Below are 22,457 nucleotides of genomic sequence, written 5' to 3'. Positions count from 1 at the left end.
TGAAATTCCGTGGGGACATCACGCAGTTGTTCCAATCACGACCACTGGACATACTGCAAGCAACAGCACTTCTCACATGAAAACACCGAGGCGTTCTTGCATGGCAAGATTTCGCGAGCAGACGACAGCTGCCGGCGGACCGCAAGTCCGAACTTGCCCAATTTGGCAAAAGCGTTTGCAAAGCCATCTGCCCATGAGTCGACATGCTTTCATTTTCCGCTCCCCCACGCTGAGACCAATTCGTGCCGCATCGCCGAAGGCCCTATCGCAGGAGCTGGACAAGAGCCGACACACCCGATTGAGAAAGAGCGTTGACAAAGGCATCTGTCCATGAGTCGACAGGCTTCATTCTTCGCTGCTCGATGTCAGCGGATTCCGCGCCGCAGCCACTTTCTCCCTGCGCCACACAGCTACACATGAGTGACATGCCGCGATCTCTCCGAGGCGGCAAGAGCGTCGACGAGGTTGGACAGTTGTCCATGAATCACGAGACTCCTTCCATCGCTCTTCTGTGCCCTGTTCTCATCAAGCTCAACCGTCATCAGGTCCCTGGTCATTGGCTCAGTGTCCACCCATCGTTAAGCAGGGTTGACAACAGTCGATGCACGTCAGCGGAAGGAAAACAACATCCGCGGGCGGTGCCGATTTCAATCCACGGCGGTTGAACATGGACTTCCCTCTCGTGGCCGGAAGTGTTCCGCGGACACATCAGTCAATGCTACATCGGTATGCTGTCTCCGGAGGGTGTTGGTGCAAGCGGCAAGGCTCGACAGAAATCCAAGAGAAATTGGTAACGGGTCTGGCCTGATTGACCAAGATCGAAACTTGGGAGCATTGCGTGGACATCTCGGGAACGGTTTCCTGGCTTGGAAAGCTGCAGTACAGAACGAAGTCCAGATGACGCCTCCCATCGGACTGTCAGTGATCTGGGGCGTTGCGTGCTGTACTGTCGCTCCCTCCTTATCGAAAGACACAGTCAGTCGATGGCGACCCTTTGACAGGTACGTTGGGATTGAGCAAGAGGATGTTGACGGTCCCCGCCCAGTTCGACCTTGATCATCAGCCTCAAACGACCAACAGCAATCGGCATTCGCCCGCCTCTGGCAAGATGGCATCGATGCGTCAGAGTCGGCACTTAATCGAATCCTTGCCCGCTTGTCTCTTACCACAGGACATACATTCCTCAGAGTCTAACAATGTGGTCTCCTCTACCAGGAAGACCCATCGCTTCCACACTCAGGCTCGGAGAGGAGTGTTCACGATGCAGAAGTGGTGTCCGCACTCTGTGGTGCTGCTGTTCGTTCCAAGGTGCTCATTGGAATGTTCCACTCGACCTCCTTGCCCTTGCTATGCCCGGTCAAAGACTCTCCGTCCTGTTCAAAACTGACAAAGGTTTGTCCGCTCGTCGTTCTTGCTTCGCTCCGCCGCTTCAAATCACCGGGTATGCCAATCAGACAGCTGATATTATCTTAGATTCGCAGTCGGAGATCCACGGACATGCAGGGCGCAAAAAGTCACACAGAGTCTCCGTTTTGAGCCTCTCGTCTCGGAGCCCTCTCTCTTTCTTCTCCTCTCTGCCCTCGTCCTCCTCAGCAGCTTTCCAACACCGATTCCGTCGCATAGAATGGACTGCAAGACCACCCGCACGCCCGGAATCCCACATCATCCTACGATCTCCGATCACCAGAACTCATCGCTCAAGTTACGAGCAAAGTCTGTCGTGGCAGAAGTCGTTCCAAAGCTCGAAAGAGGAAAAACAGTATCGCGATTCGTCCAACGCACAACTGCGCATCTTCATCCGGCGAGATGATAGCAGCAGAAGTCTGCAAGTTCTTGTGGATCCGTTTCGACGTCGCGCAGGTTGGATGAGCACACAAAGACACTTTTCTCCTCGATCTGGAAGAAAGACGGCGAAGCCATTCATCGTTTCCCCGGTCCTGGGTCTGTCGTCCAGTGTGCACTCAAATCCGCATGAAGTTTTGGTCTCGAACTCCTCGTCTGCATCGTTCTATTCACGCCCTCGGTGCACTCTCCATCAGATGATGTTCAGTGCCGCATCGATCGCACGGAGAGGGAGTCCGAAACCACCCGCCCTCTGTGCTCTCCTCCACATCCAGGAAGTCCCATTGACCCTACCATCCTGTCCTTTAGTCGACTTCGCAAGCGGGACTCGTCGTCGAAGCCAGTTCGCAATTCGAAAGAGAAGAACAGTCTCGGAACTGGTCCGATACACATTGTACATCGCCATAGAGCAAGAAGGGGCAGCGGAAGTCCGCAAGCTCTTTGGGCAACGTTTCGACGCCCTTTGACTCGTTGATATGCGATTTCACATCCTCTCCCAGTTTCAACGAAGGACGAAAATCCAGTGCATAATCTCCCCGGTCTTGTTTCCACGGTCCACAGTCCCTTATCGCTCTCGCTATCCGAGGAGTTCGTCAACAGAGGAGCTCAAGTTTTCTCAGTCTTCTCATCGACTTCCCTCAACGACGAGGAGCTTCCACTCCACTCCGCCCCGCTCCGCTCAACCCGGGATCCAGGCATCGATTTGGACAAGCATCTCGTACACTCTTCCGCTTGACACTGGAACCCTCTTCCCGCCACACCCTGCGACACTCTGCTCGCAATCCTGCTCCTACCAGACTTCTTCTATCAGCACCTCGAGCTGTCAGAGCCCTTACCGCAGAGGTCCTTGGCTCATCGATGAATTTGGCAACGAGCTTCTCTCCCCGATATCAAGGCTTCGTATTCCAGACTGGATCTTTCGTCGTCGACCATCATCAACCAATCTTCCGACCGGAATTCATCTCCAGGGTGCAGCCTCATTTCCGCTCTTCCAAGCATCGAGAGAACCGGCCTCTTTGAATCAAGGCGTTCGTTCCCGATTGGGCTAGAGAAACCACTCCATCTTCAATTCACTTTGCAAAGACCCTTCCATGCTTCCCCGCTCCGAGCACAACGAGCCCTCTCCACGAACCGAAGCTCATTGTACGAGGCGACCAGCGAGCAGGCAGTCGATCTGGAGAGCGTCCTCTAGACCATTGTAGCACGTTCCACTCCAAGGCAACATCTTCGTCTTCCTCGATCTCTCAGCTTCCTGCCCCTTCGCCCTTCCGATCACAGTCGTTTGGCCTTCGTCGTCGTCGACCGCAACCACTCCTCAAGCACCCCAACCAATACGCTCAAGCTGGAAAAAACAAAAGCCCTCATCCCTCATATTCCCCCATCAATCGTTCGTCAAAATGCAGAAGGGAAAGAATACACCCCTCACCCCCGCGCACGCACCTTCTCGGCAAAATACAACTCCTCCCCACGACAAACCTTTTTTTTTCCCCCCAATTTCCGCAGCTTTCCACAACAACAAGCACGCAGCCTCCTCGTTCTGCTTCTCCCTCCTCCTCCTCAGTGTCCTCCATCTCCAAAAGTAGCGAGACGGCATCGAGCATGATCAGCTTAGCCTGCCGTAGCTCATCTCTCCGCTCCTCCTCGCTCAATCGCTCCAACTCTCGGTCCTACCTACACCCATCATTCTGCTGCATCCTTGACCGTATCCGTCGAGGGGGGGCAAGACAGACAACCTCCCCTTTCCCCTCCAGCTTACCGAACGGAGCGTGGAGGATCCCACCACCGCGCGATTGAAAAGCCCACGTCACGACATCTTCCATCTCGACAAAAGTTCCATCATGAACCGTTTCTTTCCTAACTCTCGGCGGGTCGGGTCGGGGGCGGAGGAGGCCACAGGCACCGACCGCCATTAAGCGGGATGTGCGACGGGGGGAACGGACATGTGAGGACTTTCTCAGGATGAACAACTACAAGTCGTACCCTTCCGTCACTGCTGGCTGGCCATGTCAGCGTTCGATTGGGCCGGTTGGCAAGCAAGAAATCGATCGTCGTCTCAATTCGTTCATGCGTTTCTAGGGTATACCGTAAGTATACTGTCAGTCTTGCCCCCTCCCCTCAATCCCAACCCCCCATCTCAATTCGCCCACCAATCCCCCTGATCCCGCATCGCCTGCGCCACCTTCGAGAAACCCGCAATATTCGCCCCCGCCACCAGACTCGGCAACTCCCCGTCCTCACCCACGGGGACAAACTCCTTGGCCGTCTCGAGACAATTCTGGAAACAAGCCTCCATGATCCCCTTTAATTTCTCGTCGACTTCTTCCGATGTCCACTTCAGCCGCGCCGAGTTTTGCGCCATTTCGAGCCCGGAGACGGCGACGCCGCCGGCGTTGGCTGCTTTGCCTATGTCACACACAGGAGGGGTTAGTACTGCAGGGATTTGGGGCGGGGTGGGGAAGGGGAGTTGCTTACCAGGTCCATACCAGATTCCCTCGGCCTTCTTCTCCTTCCTCACTTTCTCGAAAACGTCGATAGCCTCCTGCGTGCTGCCCATATTACTCCCCTCCGCCGTAAACCTACACCCCGCATCCACCAACGCCTGGGCCTCCTCTCCACTAATCTCATTCTGCGTGGCACACGGCAGGGCGACATCCACTTGCCCGACATGCACCCACGGCCTTGCGCCGTCAATGTACTCGAATTTATCCTTGTATTCCGCACTCTCGGACAGCTCGGTCAGACTCTTCCTCTTGACTTTCAGGGCGGCGATGTAGTTGACCACCTCGGGGGTGATGCCCGCGTCTCCTTTGGCGATGATGGCGCCTTTGGAGTCGGAGAGGGAGACGATGGTGGCGCCGAGTTCGATGGCTTTGAGGGCGGCGTATTGGGCGACGTTGCCGGAGCCGGAGATTGCGACGCGTTTTCCTTGGAAGGATTGTTTGCCGGAGGAGGCGTATTGGATCATGTGTTGGACGTCTGTTGCACATGCTCAGTCAGCGAGATGGTCTCTGGACGGTGGCAATGCTGGGAACCAGGGGATTGTGTGTCTTACAGTATACCAAGCCGTATCCAGTGGCTTCAGGACGAATGAGAGAACCACCCCAGTTTCCTCCCTTGCCGGTCAGGACACCCTCCCACTTGTTCTTCTCCGCGCGGTAAGCGCCAAACATCCATCCGATTTCACGGGGAGAGACTCCAATGTCTCCAGCTGGGACATCGGTGTCGGCGCCAATGTGCTTGTTCAATTCACGCATGAAAGCCACGCAGAACTTGCGGATCTCATTGTCGGATTTGCCTTTGGGGTCGAAGTCGGCACCACCTTTACCGCCTCCCATGCTCACTGCAGTCATATCAGCTGTCCGTCCACCTCCCAGCTGGCAAAATCAGGACGCAGGGAAAGCTACTCACATCCCGTCAAAGCATTCTTAAAAATCTGCTCAAACCCCAAAAACTTCAAAATACTGAGATTGACACTCGGATGAAACCTCAATCCTCCCTTATACGGTCCCAGCGCACTGTTGAACTGCACGCGATATCCTCGGTTGACCTGACATTCGCCCTTGTCGTTCTCCCAAGTGACGCGGAATTGAATCACGCGTTCCGGGATGGCGGAGACCTCGAGGGCTTTTTTGTACTCGGGGTTCTTTTCGAAGAGGGTGGAGTTTTCGAGGGTGGAGGCGAGTTCTTTGTAGGCTTGCTCGAATTCGGGTTCGGAGGGGAGGTTGGACATGATTGTGGTGGGTGAGGTGGGTTTGGTGGTGGGTTTGTGGTTGGTGCGGTAGGGGATTCTGCAAAAGGTGATGTTATGCTGGTAGCGCTTTGTTGTGCTTCCTGTTGAGGTGGGGGAAGAAGATGGCGTGGATGATAATGTATGAGAGAGGAGGAGAGGAAGAGAGGAAGAGGAGAAGAAAGGGTAGAAGAAAGACGGCGGCACAGTGCGTCTTATGGGATCAGAAGAAACAGTCCATGCTCCCACCGCTCTTCTCCTCATCAGTCTCACTCCCACATGCCTACCGCTGTTGATCCAGGCGCATCGGGCCAGTCCCAGTCCCAGCACCAGCACCGTCGTCGTCACTCCCATGGCGCGCATCGTCGGATATCAACGCCCGTTGTCGGACCACTCCAACGGCGGAGAATGCTACGTGTTGAGAGTCCGGCGCACTTCAGAATCGAGTCAGCAGAATATGTCATCCACCCTTTCCTTTGCTGCAGCGTAATCGCGGGCGAGATCGTGGACGGTGATGATGATGATGATGTTCTTGTATGCGAGCGATCATGGGGGAAAGCTAGCTGGAAGCTCTGGCCTTATCGCAGGGGTGTGATTGGACAGAGGTGGCTGAGCGCGCAGGGCTTATCGCTGGCCGGCCGATGTCGGGTCGAGTGAGGGAGTTGGAGCTGGGAGCTGTTTCAACACAAATATCCATGAGTATCGCGTGGGGATGATGCTTTTTCAATTGTAGACAGGGCGTGGGGAGAGCGCGGGAGAAGTTTGTACAAAGTATTTGCTTCTTCGATGAGACCATCTTGGATTAGAAGGGCGATTGAGCTACGCGGACGATGCAAGTTCATACCTCCCGCCCGGCGCCGTGACAGCCTCAATCGAGTCATCCATATCAGTGCAATGCTACTCCAATCTGCTGTCTCATGCTAAGCCTATGCGCTATTTGTGAGTATTCCCCACGCCCTAGTCGGTCCTGTACCAAGTGCCCGGATTGGAGCGGGCTTCAGGAAACCAGGAGTCCATGTAAATGTATGCCACATGTCAGTCTCACTACACCGCATGCGAGAGGCCGGTGCTTGGCGCAACGGCGTGCCTTTCCTTCGCCGTTCTGAAACTCGTGGGTCTCGCGAACGCTTGTCAAATGCTCTCGACACGATAGACAGATGTACGAGCGCGCCGTCTCCTCATCTGCTCAACCCAAAAGGAGGACCAAGCAGATTGACCCTGGCATGGCCTCCAAGCTCAACTTTCGCACACCGCAGCTGTTCCGTCGGCGTGCTCAATGTCCATCTTTCTTCCCAAAAGGAGGTACTTCGTTCGTGCTCTTTGCGCGTGCGGAGTACATGTCGACGTCGGCGATGCCGGCGTGGGAAGCGTGGTACCAGTCTCGCGGCCACCGTCGGTGGAGTTCTTGCAAGGTGCTCAGCGCGCGGAGCAGACCGAAAGTCGAGATCGTGTAGTCGGAGTCGCAGTGGCACGGTGGATTCGCGGTGATCTTCGTCGTGCAGAGCTTGTAGAACGCCGTGACGGATGTCGAGGTGCATGCGGGCTTTGCAGTGCGGACTGAACGTCTGCGCAAGCAGGAGCGTGATCCAGCATTTCGTCATGCTCGTATCCGCGTCCAAGACCACAGCTCGCGAATTGTCCTTCACCTCATTACGCCTTTTGCAGAGCCATCGTAGCCCTCAAACTCTACCATCAAATGTTGAATGTATCCAGTCCCCTCCCTCCCCTCTTTCACCCCTCCTCCTCCAAATGTTCCGTAGCGTCCAAATCCCTCAAAATCCCCTCCACCTCTCTCGGCCCACCAATCCCCCAAACCCCACCTCCCTTCCCAATCCCCTTCATCCCCACCTCCTTCCCCACCAAATTCCTCCCCACCTTCCCCGGTCCAATCCCCACCCACCTCTTCACGCCCACATCCTGATGCAAATACACAATACTATCATGCCACAGCACCGTCTCCACGCACTGCCTCGCCAGCAAGTCTTTGAGGTTTTGTTTCGACTCAAACGGCCGGGCGGAGACATTACTTATACAAGGTACCACCCCGGGCCACATGATGATGTCGGATCCTGGAACCGTGGGGGAGGGTTGATCGAGCATTTTCTTGAGCATTTCCGTCGCGGGTTTCATCAACGGGGAGTGGAAGGGTGAGTCGGACTTGAGTCGCACAGCGCGGGGATCGTGCCCGCCGAATTGTCGAAGGTGGGTGAGGAGTTCGTTGATGCGTTTGATGCTTCCCGAGAGCACGATTTGGTTTTTCGAGTTGACGTTGGCGATGAGGACTTGCTGCACGGCGGGGAGGTCGCTGTCGGAGTGGGAGTCGGACTTGGAGCCTTCGGAGTGGTGGCCTAGGAAGGAGTGGATTGCTTCCACCATGGGTGTGAGGTGGTCGGATTCGCAGACGAGGGCTACCATGCCGACTTCTTCGCCGGTGTCTTTCGAACATTTCGCCATGACTTCTGCTCGGCGGCGGACGAGTTTGAGGGCGTCTGCTTCGCGGAGGTAGCCTCCTGCTACCAATGCTGCGAATTCTCCTAGACTGTGTCCCAGTGTGACATCGATGCGATCCGCCAGGTTGAAGCCAAACTCCTGTTCCAACACGCGGAGGATGATTATGCTTGTCGCCATGATCGCCGGTTGGGCGTTTTCCGTCGCCATGAGGTTCGCATTGGGTCCTTCGGCGATGATTTTGGAGAGGGAGACGCCGAGGGTTTCGTCGACTTGGTCGAGGATGGGTTTGACGGTTCGCGGGAAGGCTTCGAGCCAGTCGGTGGTCATGCCTACGCGTTGGACGCCTTGGCCGGGGAAGAAGATGGCGGTTTTGGGGTGCTTTTTGGGTTGGATGGTGGATTGGTGTCGTGCTTGGGCGGATACGAGGATGGTGGGGCGGAGAGAGGCGGGGAGGGAGAGGAGGGTGCGGTGGGCGGTGGTGGAGGCTTTCGTTGGAGTGGCCATGAGGTGCGCCATGGTGGGCTGTGGGTGGTGTTGTGAGTAGGATGTCGTGGTATGAGTAAGGAATCGTGATGCGAGCTCTTGCTCTTGGTAGCTCGGTCAGCCCTCGGTCAGTGGGAAGCTTATTTCGGCTGGACTTGCCTTGGGGGGTGTTCGTCTTGTCTTCCTCATCCTCGACATCACCTCTTTCTCTCCTTCTCATCAATCTATCTTGTCAAGACCGGCAAATGGGCATTACACGATCTGTGTGTCCGTCCAAGTCCGACTCGGAGATGACTCTCTGCAAACATGAGCGGGATGTGAGAGATTGTCTCGTAAGGCGCCTTCTCCAGGACCACGACCACTGAAGAGAGATGCGACCACTGGTACGAAGAGAGCTTCCTCCACGTGTCATACGAACGAGTCACGCTATATGCATTCTACACGACAGTGCAAGTGCCGGCGAGCGTTCAGCAGCTCGTCATGGCGAACAAAGCTGTCCTTCACTTCGACTCTGAACTGTATGGCACACTCTTCGCCGGCGCCGGGACCATCACTTCGATCGACGAAAGCAAGATGGACCCCTCCGCGATTCTACTGGAGCATCCCGCGCCGCCAGCGCAGGACGACAATGCGACCAAGCACCTCAAATGGGTCGACCGCATCTCAAAGCAAGGTCCATGGGACGAAAGCATCGATCCGCCCAATCTCAGCGGCCCACCAGCTCTGCCCATGCCAGTTGAGGTATCGGATGCTGAATCATTGGGGGACTTCTTCTCCCATCTCCGCAATAATGGAACACATCAAGCAGTCGACAATGCAGTCGTGGACGTGGAACCTCATCACGACACCGAACTGCTGGAGTTTGAGAAAGGCGTCATCTACGCGGACGGCCGCATCGATTTGTGCAAGAACGTCACGGGCCCGGCTCATATCGGCTCCTTGATGTCGTCTCTCAGGACTAACGAGTTCGCCAAACATTTCCTCCTAGGAAACAACATCATCGGCCCAACCGGCGCAAAAGAGATCGCCACCTTCATCCACGACTTCCCAAATCGTTTCGAGACCTGGTACCTCGCCGGCAACTGCATCGACGCAGCCAGCTTCTCCCTCCTCGTCGACGCCATGATCACTTCCCCTATCATCACCAACGTTTGGCTCAAGCGCAACCCTCTCACATCCACCGCCGCCCGCGACATTGCCCGTCTGATTATTCACTCCCCAAACCTCCGCACCTTAGACCTCGACCAAACAAACCTCTCCGACGCCGGTGTCGCGTCCCTCTTCAACTGTCTGACTGCGCGCAACCAACCCATCGCTCTCCGCCAAATCTACCTCAACGCCAACGGCATCCATCGTCGCGCCTGCACAGCAATCGCAACCTACCTTGTCACTGCCAATTGCCATTTGCATTCTCTGTACCTATCCAACAACCCGATCGGCTCCGCCGCCTCCCTCCTCGCTCCAGGCCTTGCGCGCACACGCGACCTCTACCGACTCGTCATGCAATCCTGCGGTCTGACATCCACATCCCTCTCCCCTCTGCTTACAGCCATTATCGCCCGTCGAGAGTTGATGGTCATCGACTTCGGACAGAGCTATGCAACCGAAGATCTTGGTGCACGATACAACTGGTTCACGGACGAGTCAACTCCAGCTCTGATCGATCTCGTGAAGAGGGCGAGGTTGCTGCACTTCAAAATTGGACTGCAGCCCATGTCTCAGACCGCGGTCAACGAGCTCACGACGGCCGTTATCGAGGAGTCCAAGACTCTGCTTGTGTTTCACGCACAGCCTCTGCTCAAAGGCAAGAGGACGTATGCTGAAGTGAAAGCCGGTATGTACAACCTCTCCCCATATCCATCCCCTCCATCCTTTCCTCTCCATCCCCCCTCTCTCTCTCCCCCTGAACTCCCAACTAACCTCCTCCTCCTCCTCCACAGGCCAACTCTCCGCCCGCCTCCGCCCCCTCCTAACCACCACCCTCGAAACCAACATCATCGACCAATACGCCAGATATTGCAAGAAAAGCGATGTAGCGCGCAATCTCGCGGAGTTTGAAACCAAATGGAAACGCTTTCTGCTCTCTCCGGAGGATGTGCGGTTTATCGATAGCGTGTATCGGAATCGAGATGCCGGGTTGGCGAGACGGGGGTTGATGGTGCTGAAGAAGAAGTGGGATGAGGGGGAGGGTGTTCCGGAGGGAGGTGACAGAAGGGTGGCTGAGGGTGAGGTGGGAGGTGAGGATTGAGGGTTGTGGTGGAGTATTGACTGTTGAGGTTCTTTGTTGGCGATTTTGGGTCAGCTGGGTCGTACCAGCGTTGTGGCGATGTGTGAGTGGTTCAAGCGATGATTCAAAAGCGAGCAATTGGTGTTGCAATGTAAGTGTCAGTCAAAAAGCGAGGAAGGAAAGGTTTTGCAAGAGCGTCGGATTTTTGAGTGCTAAAGAGTCTAAAGTATAGCATTCGTTCCATCGCCATTGCATTTTCATATCCTGGTGTGATGCAACAACAATCTCAAGAGGATGAGACCGCCATCGCAAATTTGTCGTGAAGGCAAAACGAGGTCAGTGCCTGAAGACACCAACCTCATCGAGCCGGGTATCATGAAGTCCCAATCGCCGAACACAAAAGCGATCAGCAATCTACTCCTTCTTCTTGTCCTCCTCCCACAACCGACCATCACCGCGCTTGAGCTTCACACCATCGATGTGCAGACGCATAGCAGCCGCGAGAGCAGCCATCTCGTTGGCCAAGTCCATGGGGTTGAACTCGATGTGGCGAGAGGTGATGTTGAGGTTCGCTTGAACGGGAGCATCGACGGGAATCGAGCGGTTGCCGAGGAAGTTGCCGTTGGCATCTTGGAAGATGACGCTGAGCATGCCTTGGGCGATGTTGGCGCCGTTGGCGGTGGCGATTGCGGCGGCGGCACGGGTGTTGTGAGCTTGAGCGGCTGGGCTGGGGCCGGAAGGGGCGACGGCAGTGATGCTGAATGGAGCTTCCGAGCGAGGGCGGGAGGCATTGGGAGAATCCTCAGTCTCGGTCTTGATAGCCTGCTGACGAGTGTTGCTGGCGGTGGGCGCTTCAGCACGTGGAGAAGCTGGAGCAGCCACGGCGGCAGCGCGGCGGAGATGAGGAGCAGGTGAAGCCGTACCGTTGCGGAGATGAGGAGCAAGACTGGACCTGGAGGTGTTGGAGCGAGCCACTGGAGTCGCGACCTGCTCGTTCTCCTGCTTCACAGGCTTGGTATCCGGCTTCTTGTTCGACTCGGTCTCTTTCTTCTCGACAGGCTTGCTTGGCTCGGTGTCCATAACATCCAGGTACGTCGGACGACCCTCGAGGATGAGCTGGTCACAAGCCTCCTCCAGGAAGTGAAGGCGCTCGGGGAACCGCTCATAGTACTGCACACGCTGGGCATTCTCTTCTGGCGTCAGGCCACCGGCATACATTTGAGCCTGCAGTCGATGAATGGGAATGCTTGCATCAACCCCGCTGCGAGTGACGGGAAGAGCTGGGGTGATGAAAGTGGTCGACGTTGGCGCAGCAGTCGTCGATGACGCTGGCGGCTGCTGGGTTGATGGTGCATTCGCAATGAAGGTGAAGTCGGAACCGGTTGGCGCAAGAGTCGAGGGTGCCGCCGTGGTGCCGCCCATGACCACGTCCTCCGCAGGAAGCTGAGTAGCGGTCGACGCGGGAGCCAGAGCAACGCCTCTCGGAACTGCAGTACGAGTACGGCGAGTAGGTGCGGTTGAGGACGAAGAGTTTTCGGGCTGGGCAGCCATATGAGGTGGAACGGTAGTGGCAGCTGATGGTGGTGCAGCGTGTCCGTTGACGGCGGAAGAGGATGAAAGAGCAGGAACGTCACCATTGGTATAGCGCGATGCTCCTAGACCCGTGGCGGATGTATTTGCCTGCGCTGCTGGCTGCATTGTTGCGGGACGTGCCGATGATGATTGTGGCGCGGGAGACGTTGCACGTGAGTATGAGAACACACTCTGTTGAGGTGAAGCTGGATACGTGCGGCCTCCAGTTGGGAAAGAGGGCGGAGTGAGCTTCGGTGGAAGCACGCGCGGCTCCGTTGAAATGATGCCCATGCTGTTCAGCATCTTTGCTGCAGCGCCGGTCGGATTGAGGTGACTGATGAGGGCTGAGGCTCCAGTGAGCGGCGCAGGAGCTTGAGAGTGGGTGGGCGATGAGTCGCGTGCGGGTGCTGGAGTTGGACGGGGTGTTGCTTGCGGAGAGGGAGAAGAGAACGATGGCATCGACTGTGCCGCAGGAGTCTGACGTGGCCACTCAGTGCTTGAGCGGTCCGGCATAGCCTGGTCTTCAGAACCTTCGATGATGAACGGAATGCCGGCAAGTCTCAGAGTGTTCTGAGCAGCGATTGCGTTTGCTGAGACACGGACGATGCCATTGCCTGAAGTTGTAGATGAAGTTGTGGAGGCTGGGCCCTTGTTTGCGGGAGCCTGTGTTGAAGGAGCAGTGGTGGTTGAAGCTTTGGGGGCTGGTGGTGCGGGTGGGGCGAATGTGTGAGGAGAATTGTTCTGCATAGTCGATGGGGCTGGACCATTGCTGGCAGTTGGCTGGCGGAAAGCAGGCAGCGGAGCTTGAGCTGGGCTGGCTTGACGATCAGTGCCATTGGAACCCAGCGCGAACGCCATCTTTTGGGCCGCAATCATAGCTGCGGACTGACGCGGACCGGTGGATGCGTTGCTGGACGTGCGCTGGGCGCCTGTTGCGGGGAGGATGGGTCTGGACGGAGGTGGAAAGCGAACAGTACCGAATTTGCGTGGCGAAGGAGGCCGCTGCACTCGACTGGAGGCTGGCAGGATTGTGCCACGTGCTGCTGCGCGTGTTTGGGGTGGGCCACCGCCGCCGCCGCCGCTAAGATTGCTGCGGGATGATTGAGGTCCTTGCTGAGCAGGTCGAGCTCCTGCACGTCCAAATGAACCGCTCTGCTGGGCGAGTTGCCTGTCACGGTGACCTTGGCCAGAGAATCGGTCGCCGTCTTCGTTAACAGGAACGTCAGGATACCAACCAGCGCGCTTCACGGCATTTGGATCCTTGCTGGTCTCGGCCTCGCCGCGAATCTTTGTGCCACGAGCAATGAGCTTTGCTTGAGCTTGTGTGCGAGGGTCTTCTGCGAGGATGTGTTCTGGTGGTGCGTCGGGCACGGCGAGTTGTGCGCGGCGCTCTTCACTCAGGTCAGCCAGCATTGCAGCTTGTTCAGCCCGATCTGCAGCCTCTCTTGCTCTCCGAGCAGCTTCTTCGGCGTCGTACGCCATGATGAGTGGGTGTTGAGGTTACAGTCGATGAAGGTGTGTTGTGTGTGTGGGTGTTTGTTGAGGATGTGGGATGTCGATGTGATTGTTTTGGAAAAGGCGTGTCGAATTTGAAAGATCTCAATACTGGTGATCGGCGGTGCGTCGTTATGCGGTGTCAAAACACGGCAACATACCCGAGATCTGGCCTGACGTAAGCCTCGACGTCGAGATCAGGCACATCAGGCAGGAGCGAGACTGCTAATAGCACGTGCTGATTAGCCGGTGTCAATGGGACGAGATGGGTTCGCATACCATCTCCTTGTCAGGTCCAGGTTGGCAGCACGATGCACAGGGATGCTCACAAGCATTGGATGTTGGTGGCGACTGCCGGTCGATGAGATGCCATTGGACATTGACACACCGTGCGGAGAAGTCTGGCGTGTTGACCACCGCTCTCGGGCTGAGAACGAATGCCCCTTGATGCGGTACATTGCGGCATCGACCAAGGAGGACCTGAGTAGCAAATTGGAGAAGAGCTGTGAGGGAACAGACAAGAGGTCATTGAGGCAGGAGAGAGACTTAAAGACAGATGACAAGCATGTGACAGCTCCGAGGTGGGTAAGACGAACGATGATAGCTCACACGAGCCCGATCAGGTGAGTCTGAAGGTGAGTTGCATAGACTACCCCTTCATCACGATAAAACCACATAGGCGGCGAGTGAGGACGCGATGGAATCCGCAGTCCGCGTGACAGGGTCGAAGACTTGTGCCTAAGTACTGACAGGCCGGATGGACACGACCGTAGGCCCTTCTACATTGTAAGATTGAACGACGCGTCTCAACTTCATCTCATTAGCACCATCTCACAGATTGCAGGTCAGTGATGGTCAGATCACCGTCAAAGTTGCAAGACGATGTGGCAAACATCTATCCGGAGCTTCACATCTTTCGAGATGCTTCCAACCTGCCTCTGACCAATATGCATAGAACAGACGCGTCGCCTACATGAACAAAGACACCCGAGCCAAACACGATCAAAGGGTATCCCAGAAAACGCGTCGCGGACTTCCGCCGGTGGAAAGACAGCAGCGGGAGGAAGACCTGGAAGCACAAGGGAAGAGGAAAAAGGGGCAATATGGCAATGGATACTTCGGACAACACTCTGGGCGGCAAGCGGTTCTGCTGGCACGCCGAAGCTGTCTGAAGACAGCTAAGACAAACGCTCCGGAACGATCAGCGAAGACGAGGCAAGAATCAACGGGCTATCTGAACTTGGACTCGGGACTGGACACCTTGAGCCGGGAAATGAACGCTAAGATGGTCAGAGAAGGTCGAAATACACAAAGCCTGCGTGCCACACCTCACTCGTGCTTCTGACCACGAATCAAAGCATCGAGATGTGGCAGTGTGCAGTAGGAGATGGCACCGGAGTCTGTTCTGAGAAGGAGCGCTGAGGCAAGACACAAGGTGGACTGGACGAGCGGTTCACAAGCGGCTGAAGTATGGAGCCCAATGAGCGTATGACGGTATGCAATTGGCTGACCACAACGATGGCCATGCTATTGCCACTGGCGGTGCTCACTAATGATGCACAAGTTGTCCTGCCCACATGCGATCGATTTCTTCTGGCATCACAATCCCGCTTTGAAATCGGCAGCTCGATAAATCTATGTCTCACGGCGGTCATTTCACAGAGTATCACTGACAAGTCGTCTTTCGTGGGCAAGGAAAGTTAGCAAGCTTTGACGAAAGGGTATAGGGCTACATTTTGGGCCTTGTTCGCCTGGATGGCCACGGCCTGTGTAATTGGGGCATTTGGTCTACGAAAGACGGGCAAGGTGGGTGTGAAGAGATCTGAGAGACTGATGGGTAGCTATGACCGGGCAAATCCAGCATGCATTGTGGAAACAATTTTAGGCACTAGTACTGCCGCACCCTAATTTCACGACCAGCTTCTCAATCCCCCCTGTCCTCGAAAGATCACCAACTCCGACCTAGCCATTCTTCTCAATCTCTTGTTTTGGCTTCAAGTTGCCTTTGCGAACGGGACGATCACAACTTCCGTGAGATCTCGACGCTCATGGTCATTACAGCAATCCTCATTCAAGATCATCACTCCGTGCACCGAGCTGTTGGCCAGCTTTCTGTGTCCTCCAGATCATAAGGTCTCGACTTCCGCTCCATGGGCTAGTAACCAAAAACGTAGCCTGCAATCTTGGCAACAAGGGAAGCAGCGAGGGTGCTGGCGATGTTCGCGATAATCACAGTCGAGCCGGAGCTATGAAACTCATGGATGAGAAGTCTGTTGATTAACATAGCCCAAATGAAGACCGCGAGAAAGAAGTCGAAGGCGGCGAGACTTCGACCGAGACTGGAAAAGGAGATCGTGGGCAAACTCAGAGTGTAAAAGAAGCAGATGCTGAGGGTGAAGATGATATCGAGGAGAGCGAGTTGTAGAAGCTGTTCCGAGTGGAATACGGCCAAGGGATCGTAGGTAATGAAGATGCCGAAGTATGGCAGGGCGATGAAGAGTGCGAGCAGCATTGCGACGTCGTGTAGATGTGTTGTCGTGTGGAGGTGCTGTGTGGATGTGGGTGCAGGAGCGTCGTGTGCAGATGTGGTCTCTGTGTGATGACAGTTGAGCAAGGAATTGGGACAGGAACGGCAATGCGGATCGATCCCTTCATATATCTCCCTAGTGCTTGCGCCCTGTCTCACTTGAGGGCCTCACTCCCCAAGCCGTGAAACACATCGATGCGAGACAACAGTACAGCGCTGAGAGTGCGCTTCATGTCTCAGCCAGCAGGTCTCAACGGCATTGGGTTCTGAACACGAAGACCGGATGTGTCAAGGGGGATCGAGCGAAGTGAACGAAGGCATTATGTCCAGCGAGACAACCTGTGTCCATCGTCTTTTCCGGGGGCGTCAAACATTGCTCATGCAAGTATCGTTCGTTTCATTCGCTATTTACGTTAGCAATCGCAATCATACAAGAGCTCGAGACTCGAAGTTCCAAGCGCCAAAGCTGTTCCATGTCAAACAATGTCGATCAGGACCATCGTACAGTCGCCAAATCGAGCATAGGTAGCTGCGAGGCCATCGCTGACAGTCAGAAGAGTCTCCGAGTATCGTTCACTTTTCCATGTCTTGCCAATCATCATCCTCGTCCATTGCATCTCCTGATTTCGTTCCGTTCAATCGTCAAAGTTCCCAAAAGCCCGTGTCTCAAACAAAAATAAGAGGGAATAAAGTCCAGTCGCTCGCTCGCTCGCTCGTGCGGTTCGTCTTCGTTGACGTGGTCATGTCCATGCCGAGGTCCGACGGTCGTGCCAGGTTGATCGGATCGCATGTCGTGCATTTTGCCTTGACCTAGTTGTGCCAGAGATCCTCAAGCCAGCGAAGCCCTCAGGATCCCGCAGCATTCGGGACACCGGCAACACTAGCCCTGAAATCGGCCTTCTTCGCCTTCTGCTTCTCGGCCCATTCGCGGCTCAACGCTCTCGAGCGCTCCGCAGCCTCAGCCCTCGCCTTCTTCGCAGCCTCTTCTTTCTCCTTCTTCTGCTGCTCAGCGGAGTTCTTGGCGTTGGCAGCACGGTTGAAAACTTCCTTGCCCTTGGATGTGCTATTGGATCTGTTGCCGAGAGCAGCGGCGCCAGCTGGGTTCGATTTGGAGGACAAGGCGGTAGAGGGGCGGGGCCTGTGAAGCGTGGCCATTGAGGTTGAGGCACGTTTCGGGACCGAGATGGGTTGCGTGAAGGAGGGAGTGGAGGACTTCTTGGCGATGCCGGCGGACGGTGTGGGTTTGGACACGACGGATGTGCGACCTGCTAGTCGGGAGGAAGCGAGGCTGGCGGCACGTCTGTGGCTCGCGGAGGGAGCAGGTGTGGGCTTGACTCCAGTCATGAGAGACTCGCGAGCTTTGCTGGCGCTAGTCTGACGGACGACAGGCTTGCTGGTCATGGAAGGTGCAGGACGAGCCTTGAAGACTTTCTTCTTCTGCTCCTCGGTTTCCTTCTGAAGACGAGCCTCTTTGGCCGCTTTAAGCTTGGCAGCGACTGCTTCCCCGGGGAGTTGAAATGTACTCTGAGTTGGAGCTTTGCTTGATTTTGGTGGTGGAGGCGGCGTAGGAAACGACATTGAGAACGGTCGAGGCTTGCTGTGTGGGATGACAATTTCCTTCTTCTCTGCCGGTGCGTCGGTAGTGCTGTCGTTCGACTTGATGCTAGAAGTTGAAGTGATACGCTTTGAGTCGGTCTGGCTCATAGCCAGGGACTGTCGCGGACGGCCCATGGCCGGAGCGCGAGGAGTATCTTTCGGACCATGGGCGAGGGAGATTCGAGCTTGGCTGGCCTTGGTGGTGCGCACAGCTGGTACAGGCCTCTGGCTCTTGGCCTTTGGCTTTTGAGGAGAGTTCTGGACTTCAGGGACCTGGGCCGCGATTTTCTCGACGGCGTCATCGAGCTCGTCTAAAGCGCTAATTGCGTCTGGGGATGGTTTCGATGTTGATCGTGGCGGAGTCCCTGATTCAATCACGGCGGTCTCCAGCCGATCGTAGATTGTTTCCGATATCGTGGGAGAGCTCATGCTGTGATCTGTATTTTGCTTCGGCGTCGCGACCACCTCAACCGGCGAATCGCGCAATCTCTGTACAGTGGAAGGCATCTGCTCGTCGTCGTTTAATGCTTCGGCTGGACAGGCGACGGAGTCGTTGAAGTGGTCATTCAGTTCCGGAGAGGTAATTTCGAGCTGGCTCCTGGTCAATCGAACGGCGCTTGAAGGAGGTGTCGTCGGTCTAGTATCGTGCACTGGCAAATGAGACATCTCGACTGTTGACTCGGGGGTTTGCATTAGCGCCACATGTCACTGTGAAATCGTGCAAAGGAGTGCATGTTGGGTAGGAGTATAAAGCAGAACTTACGCAATGGAGCATCCTTCATTAAATCTTCTGCCGCGGCCTCGCTCGCTGGCGACGGCACAGATTCAACGCTATCTGGCATGACCTCTCCTGGTCGATCTCCTGCTTGCGCCAAAGATGTGTAGTTGCTGCTCGTCTCATTTTGGCATTCCACGTTTTGCTCCATAACTTTCTTGCTCTTGACTGCGCCTCCAATGTCTCCCATCTCGTTGTCATTGTCTTCGCTTATCCCAATGTTGCCAGAGATTTCGCCGAGAGGCTTACGGTTGAGACCGTCAGGGTTCACCTGGCCGGCCATTTCAGGGTTGTCGCAAGGAGGCTCAAGAAGCGCATCTTCGTGGACATGAAGCATTCCAGCCACTTCTGCTGCTTTCGCTCTCGTCATTCGGCCCATGGTGTCTGTCTGTTGAAGATGTCACGGTTGGATGTCGGCGAACGGATATTGGCGAAGTGTATGCTGCCGAGGAATGCGCGGCGGGCGCTGATCAGTGTCGGATGTAATTCTTTGTGTGGATCGATGTGGTCGCAATGTGGTCGCAAAGTCGCGGAGGATGTACTGAGATTCGCTGGATATCTGCGCGGGCTATCGAAGTTGTTTATGGTCGTACTGTGCTTCTGAAACATGCACGGGTTCTGGACGCGGTCTTTGTTTGTTGATCGTGGGACGAAACCCTGGTGACGATCAGGGCGAATATTTGAGTACGACGGAACCTTTGAGCACGAAGAAAGTCGGGATTTTTCGACTTCACCTCCTGAATCTCCATCTCCTTCAACACGCATGACGCTTGCGCATGTCCTGAGATGGGGTCTCGATGTTCCGGAATCGCATCGTTGCGACTGTTCGATTGCTTCTTCCTCAATTCATTACGGAGTGCGTTCTGGATCTAATTCCTCATTGATGTTCGACCAAGGTACCTCCGATGTTGGACGCAGATACTATGGCTGCACTTCCAGCTGTTCCCGCCTGCAATATCTGCCGCTCCAGTCGACAATCATCTGTATGTTCAACCGGCTATTTATCTCACGTTCGTAAGCATCGCCTTTCTCCGACGAGCCACATCTCCGACCGTTTGGGACTGGGACGATATACACAGCCCTTCTTTGCAGACTTCCGTACGGCGAGACCGAACGAGATTGTGTGCTGTTTCAGCGTATTTGCATCTTTGCTTCAGTCAAAACTTCGGGAACGTTGACATCCTTCCGCTCTTTCTTCCTGCGAAGTCATCGTAGTAGGACTGCGGTTTCTCATCTCCTGGCGGTTCTTTACCTATGCAAGCAACAGCTTGCTGAATTTGGTCGCTTTTCGGCAAGCCATACTACTGGCTATGTGGCATCGAAGCAATGTGCATAGCACTTCGGTCTACCCAACTGCTCTTCTGCGGACTTGGCTTCGAAAGCTCTCTAAACGGAGTCATATGCACAGCACACCGTTTCATGGTCGACGAGCTCAAGTGTGTTATCCAATCCCAAAGAATCATCTCCACTGGCATTCGGCGATCACTTCGATCCAGCTTCTCTCCGAAGCCCACCATGTGAAAAGTCTGGTAACGAATCGATATGCACGGCTTATGAATATATCGCCGAGATGCCAGCAAAAGGCTGAAGCCTGGCATTCAAGTAGGCGATGTCGACCCAGAGCGCTCATTGGTCTCCCTATCATCGAACGGCAACACATTGGCTCCGGTCGCCCTCTGGTTGAATGCGAACTCGAATGTCTGGAAACGAGATGAAATGCTAAGGACCTTCGTCCTCCGCGGGGATTGCTATGAGAGGATGGAGATTGAGCAAAGAAGGTCATCATGGAGGACTGTTTCCACTGGCACTTGACGACATGCTAAGCACAATTTCCCCGTGGCAAGGGACTCACTCGATATCTGGGAAGGAAACGAAACGCACAGAACCGAGATCGTAATCTGAGACCGAGGATTGAGCAGAGTCCAGACGATCTCCGCGGGAAGGACGCCTTGCACTCGCAACCGACTATGTACCAGTTCGATCGCTCTTCGAGACGGCATATTCCCGAATGCCTGAGAACGATGTCAAGGGCACAGAATCTTCCGTCGAGGAGATACCTTGATGCTACGGCTGTAGATCCAGGAAGCAATATCTGCACGGGGGATCCTCTTCACATACACGCGGCGAGACTGGCATCATGTACCTTCGGTCGCTCTTCGACAAACCGGATCTTTGAGCGTCTGCGACCCGATCAATACGCAGAGACTCTTCCTGTTGTAGCAAAGATGGACCACGAAGCAGGGAGACCACACAGGTGAGGAAGCATGGCCTAGAAAGTCTCGGCCACGTGCAATCGACGATGTATCCGTCCAGAATCTTCTTTACAGGCTCCGCTGTTGAACGTCTAAAAGAGACACCGTGTACACGGAAGATACGGCGTACCGCAGAGACTGACATGAAGGACCTTCATTCGAAGTGCAATGATTCCTCCCGGACAATGCTTTCAACTCCGGCCAACAGCTATATCATTCTGACCTCTCAAATTTAGCCCAGGACTTCAAGCCTACAAGATTGAGACGATATCCACGTAGCCTTCGACGTATGGCAGAGTCTGCTCCCGTTTCGGGTGGAATGCTACCTTTGGTCCCGGTCACGCCAGAGGCACCTGAAGAGTTTTCCCAGCGACATTGTGTCACGATGGGTGGTGAGTGAGTGAAGCGATGGATGGTGGCTTAGCTGAGGGATGGAGGTTGTTTGGGAGAGGAGATGGAGATGGAGGTTGAAGGTGAAGGTGAAGTTGAAGTTGAAGTCGAAGAGAAGGAAAGAGCGCTAGCACGTGTTCTCGATACGGTATCACGAGAAGCGGGTCACCTGACGAACTTGGTGACGACGGGAGTGGACTTGCTAAAGTGACGGGAGTGCACTGGTGGTGAAGCGGAGTACCGCAGTTGATCCTACACAATCAATCACTCCGGCACGCACCGTCAACCCTTAAGAGCAAGATCTCCGACGTCTCGACGGAGCTGATCAGAGCAGCGGCTGTACGAGGTTGATATCTCGAACTCAGCCTGGACTTTTATACGTGCAAAATCGAGACGACATGCACGGAACATTCGACCCACGGCGGAGACCGCTCGGTCGATGAGTACATAAGTCTCATCTCTTCAGAGCCAGCTCGGACTTTCATACGTATGAGATCGGATCGGTTGGCACAGCTGGTCGAATCTCTAGCGGAAATTCGACCTCCGACAGAGATTACTAAAAGAAATCCTGTGAACTGACTCATCTGAGGGGATTTGCTCCTCCCGGTCGACTTGCTCTACCTGAGACCAACGAATATATAATTCGATCTTTCGACTGTGGCTCGGGATCTTATACGTACAAGACTGAGACGATGGGCACACCTCGTCGAATCCCTACAGCTCCGACCTCCGGCAGAGATTTATAGAACGGATCCTGCGATCTGAGTGGATTTGCTCCTCCTGGTCGACTTGCTCCACTCAAGACCGACAGCTACATAACTTGATCTCTCGTCGTCAGCTCGGCATTTCATACGTACAAGATCAAGACGATTGGCGTAGCTCGACGAATGTCTAGCAGAGAACATCCGGAGAGCTCTGCATCTAAGTCGACTTCCTCCGGGCCGACTTGCTCAACTCAAGACCAGCGACTGTTTGAATTTCATCTCTCGACTTCAGTTCAGCGTTGCATACGTACAAGATTGAGACGATTAGCACAGTTCGACGAATGTCTAGCAGAGAACGGCCGGAGAGATCTGCATCTGAGTCTATTCCCTCCACGCGGTCAACTGATTCAACTCAAA

At 55.1% G+C, this 22,457-nt stretch overlaps 8 protein-coding genes across 8 annotated transcripts; 3 read left to right on the top strand and 5 right to left on the bottom strand.

Annotated features, from left to right (window-relative positions):
* Positions 1 to 1,232: 1,232 nt before the first annotated feature.
* MYCGRDRAFT_106403 (uncharacterized protein) lies at positions 1,233 to 2,046 on the top strand (the record flags this gene model as incomplete). Its single annotated transcript, XM_003848030.1, has 2 exons — positions 1,233 to 1,392; positions 1,474 to 2,046. Coding segments are annotated over 2 exons (615 nt in total), but the record flags the coding sequence as incomplete, so codon positions are not given.
* A 1,163-nt stretch (positions 2,047 to 3,209) lies between these two features.
* Positions 3,210 to 3,804, top strand: MYCGRDRAFT_106402 (uncharacterized protein; the record flags this gene model as incomplete). Its single annotated transcript, XM_003848031.1, has 1 exon — positions 3,210 to 3,804. A coding segment is annotated over one exon (236 nt), but the record flags the coding sequence as incomplete, so codon positions are not given.
* Positions 3,805 to 3,888: 84 nt separating this feature from the next.
* MYCGRDRAFT_64379 (uncharacterized protein) lies at positions 3,889 to 5,704 on the bottom strand (the record flags this gene model as incomplete). The annotated part of the gene is made up of 4 exons (XM_003847965.1): positions 3,889 to 4,245; positions 4,315 to 4,818; positions 4,895 to 5,182; positions 5,251 to 5,704. 4 exons carry the CDS (start codon positions 5,570 to 5,572, stop codon positions 3,977 to 3,979), a joined length of 1,383 nt encoding a protein of 460 aa, XP_003848013.1.
* A 1,596-nt stretch (positions 5,705 to 7,300) lies between these two features.
* Positions 7,301 to 8,524, bottom strand: MYCGRDRAFT_50840 (uncharacterized protein; the record flags this gene model as incomplete). The annotated part of the gene is made up of 1 exon (XM_003847964.1): positions 7,301 to 8,524. One exon carries the CDS (start codon positions 8,522 to 8,524, stop codon positions 7,301 to 7,303), a length of 1,224 nt encoding a protein of 407 aa, XP_003848012.1.
* A 459-nt stretch (positions 8,525 to 8,983) lies between these two features.
* On the top strand, positions 8,984 to 10,751 carry MYCGRDRAFT_97180 (uncharacterized protein; the record flags this gene model as incomplete). The annotated part of the gene is made up of 2 exons (XM_003848032.1): positions 8,984 to 10,337; positions 10,444 to 10,751. 2 exons carry the CDS (start codon positions 8,984 to 8,986, stop codon positions 10,749 to 10,751), a joined length of 1,662 nt encoding a protein of 553 aa, XP_003848080.1.
* Positions 10,752 to 11,144: 393 nt separating this feature from the next.
* MYCGRDRAFT_97179 (uncharacterized protein) lies at positions 11,145 to 13,784 on the bottom strand (the record flags this gene model as incomplete). Its single annotated transcript, XM_003847963.1, has 1 exon — positions 11,145 to 13,784. One exon carries the CDS (start codon positions 13,782 to 13,784, stop codon positions 11,145 to 11,147), a length of 2,640 nt encoding a protein of 879 aa, XP_003848011.1.
* Positions 13,785 to 15,951: 2,167 nt separating this feature from the next.
* Positions 15,952 to 16,308, bottom strand: MYCGRDRAFT_97178 (uncharacterized protein; the record flags this gene model as incomplete). The annotated part of the gene is made up of 1 exon (XM_003847962.1): positions 15,952 to 16,308. The coding sequence occupies one exon, from the start codon at positions 16,306 to 16,308 to the stop codon at positions 15,952 to 15,954; it is 357 nt and encodes a 118-aa protein (XP_003848010.1).
* Positions 16,309 to 17,169: 861 nt separating this feature from the next.
* MYCGRDRAFT_111542 (uncharacterized protein) lies at positions 17,170 to 19,209 on the bottom strand (the record flags this gene model as incomplete). Its single annotated transcript, XM_003847961.1, has 2 exons — positions 17,170 to 18,590; positions 18,683 to 19,209. 2 exons carry the CDS (start codon positions 19,071 to 19,073, stop codon positions 17,170 to 17,172), a joined length of 1,812 nt encoding a protein of 603 aa, XP_003848009.1.
* Positions 19,210 to 22,457: the final 3,248 nt, after the last annotated feature.

The sequence above is a fragment of the Zymoseptoria tritici genome, chromosome 12 (assembly GCF_000219625.1).
Source record: "Zymoseptoria tritici IPO323 chromosome 12, whole genome shotgun sequence".
In the NCBI taxonomy this organism is placed as follows: Eukaryota; Fungi; Ascomycota; class Dothideomycetes; order Mycosphaerellales; family Mycosphaerellaceae; genus Zymoseptoria; species Zymoseptoria tritici.
Note: the sequence above shows the minus strand (reverse complement) of the source record. Positions and strands in the feature narration are given on the sequence as shown.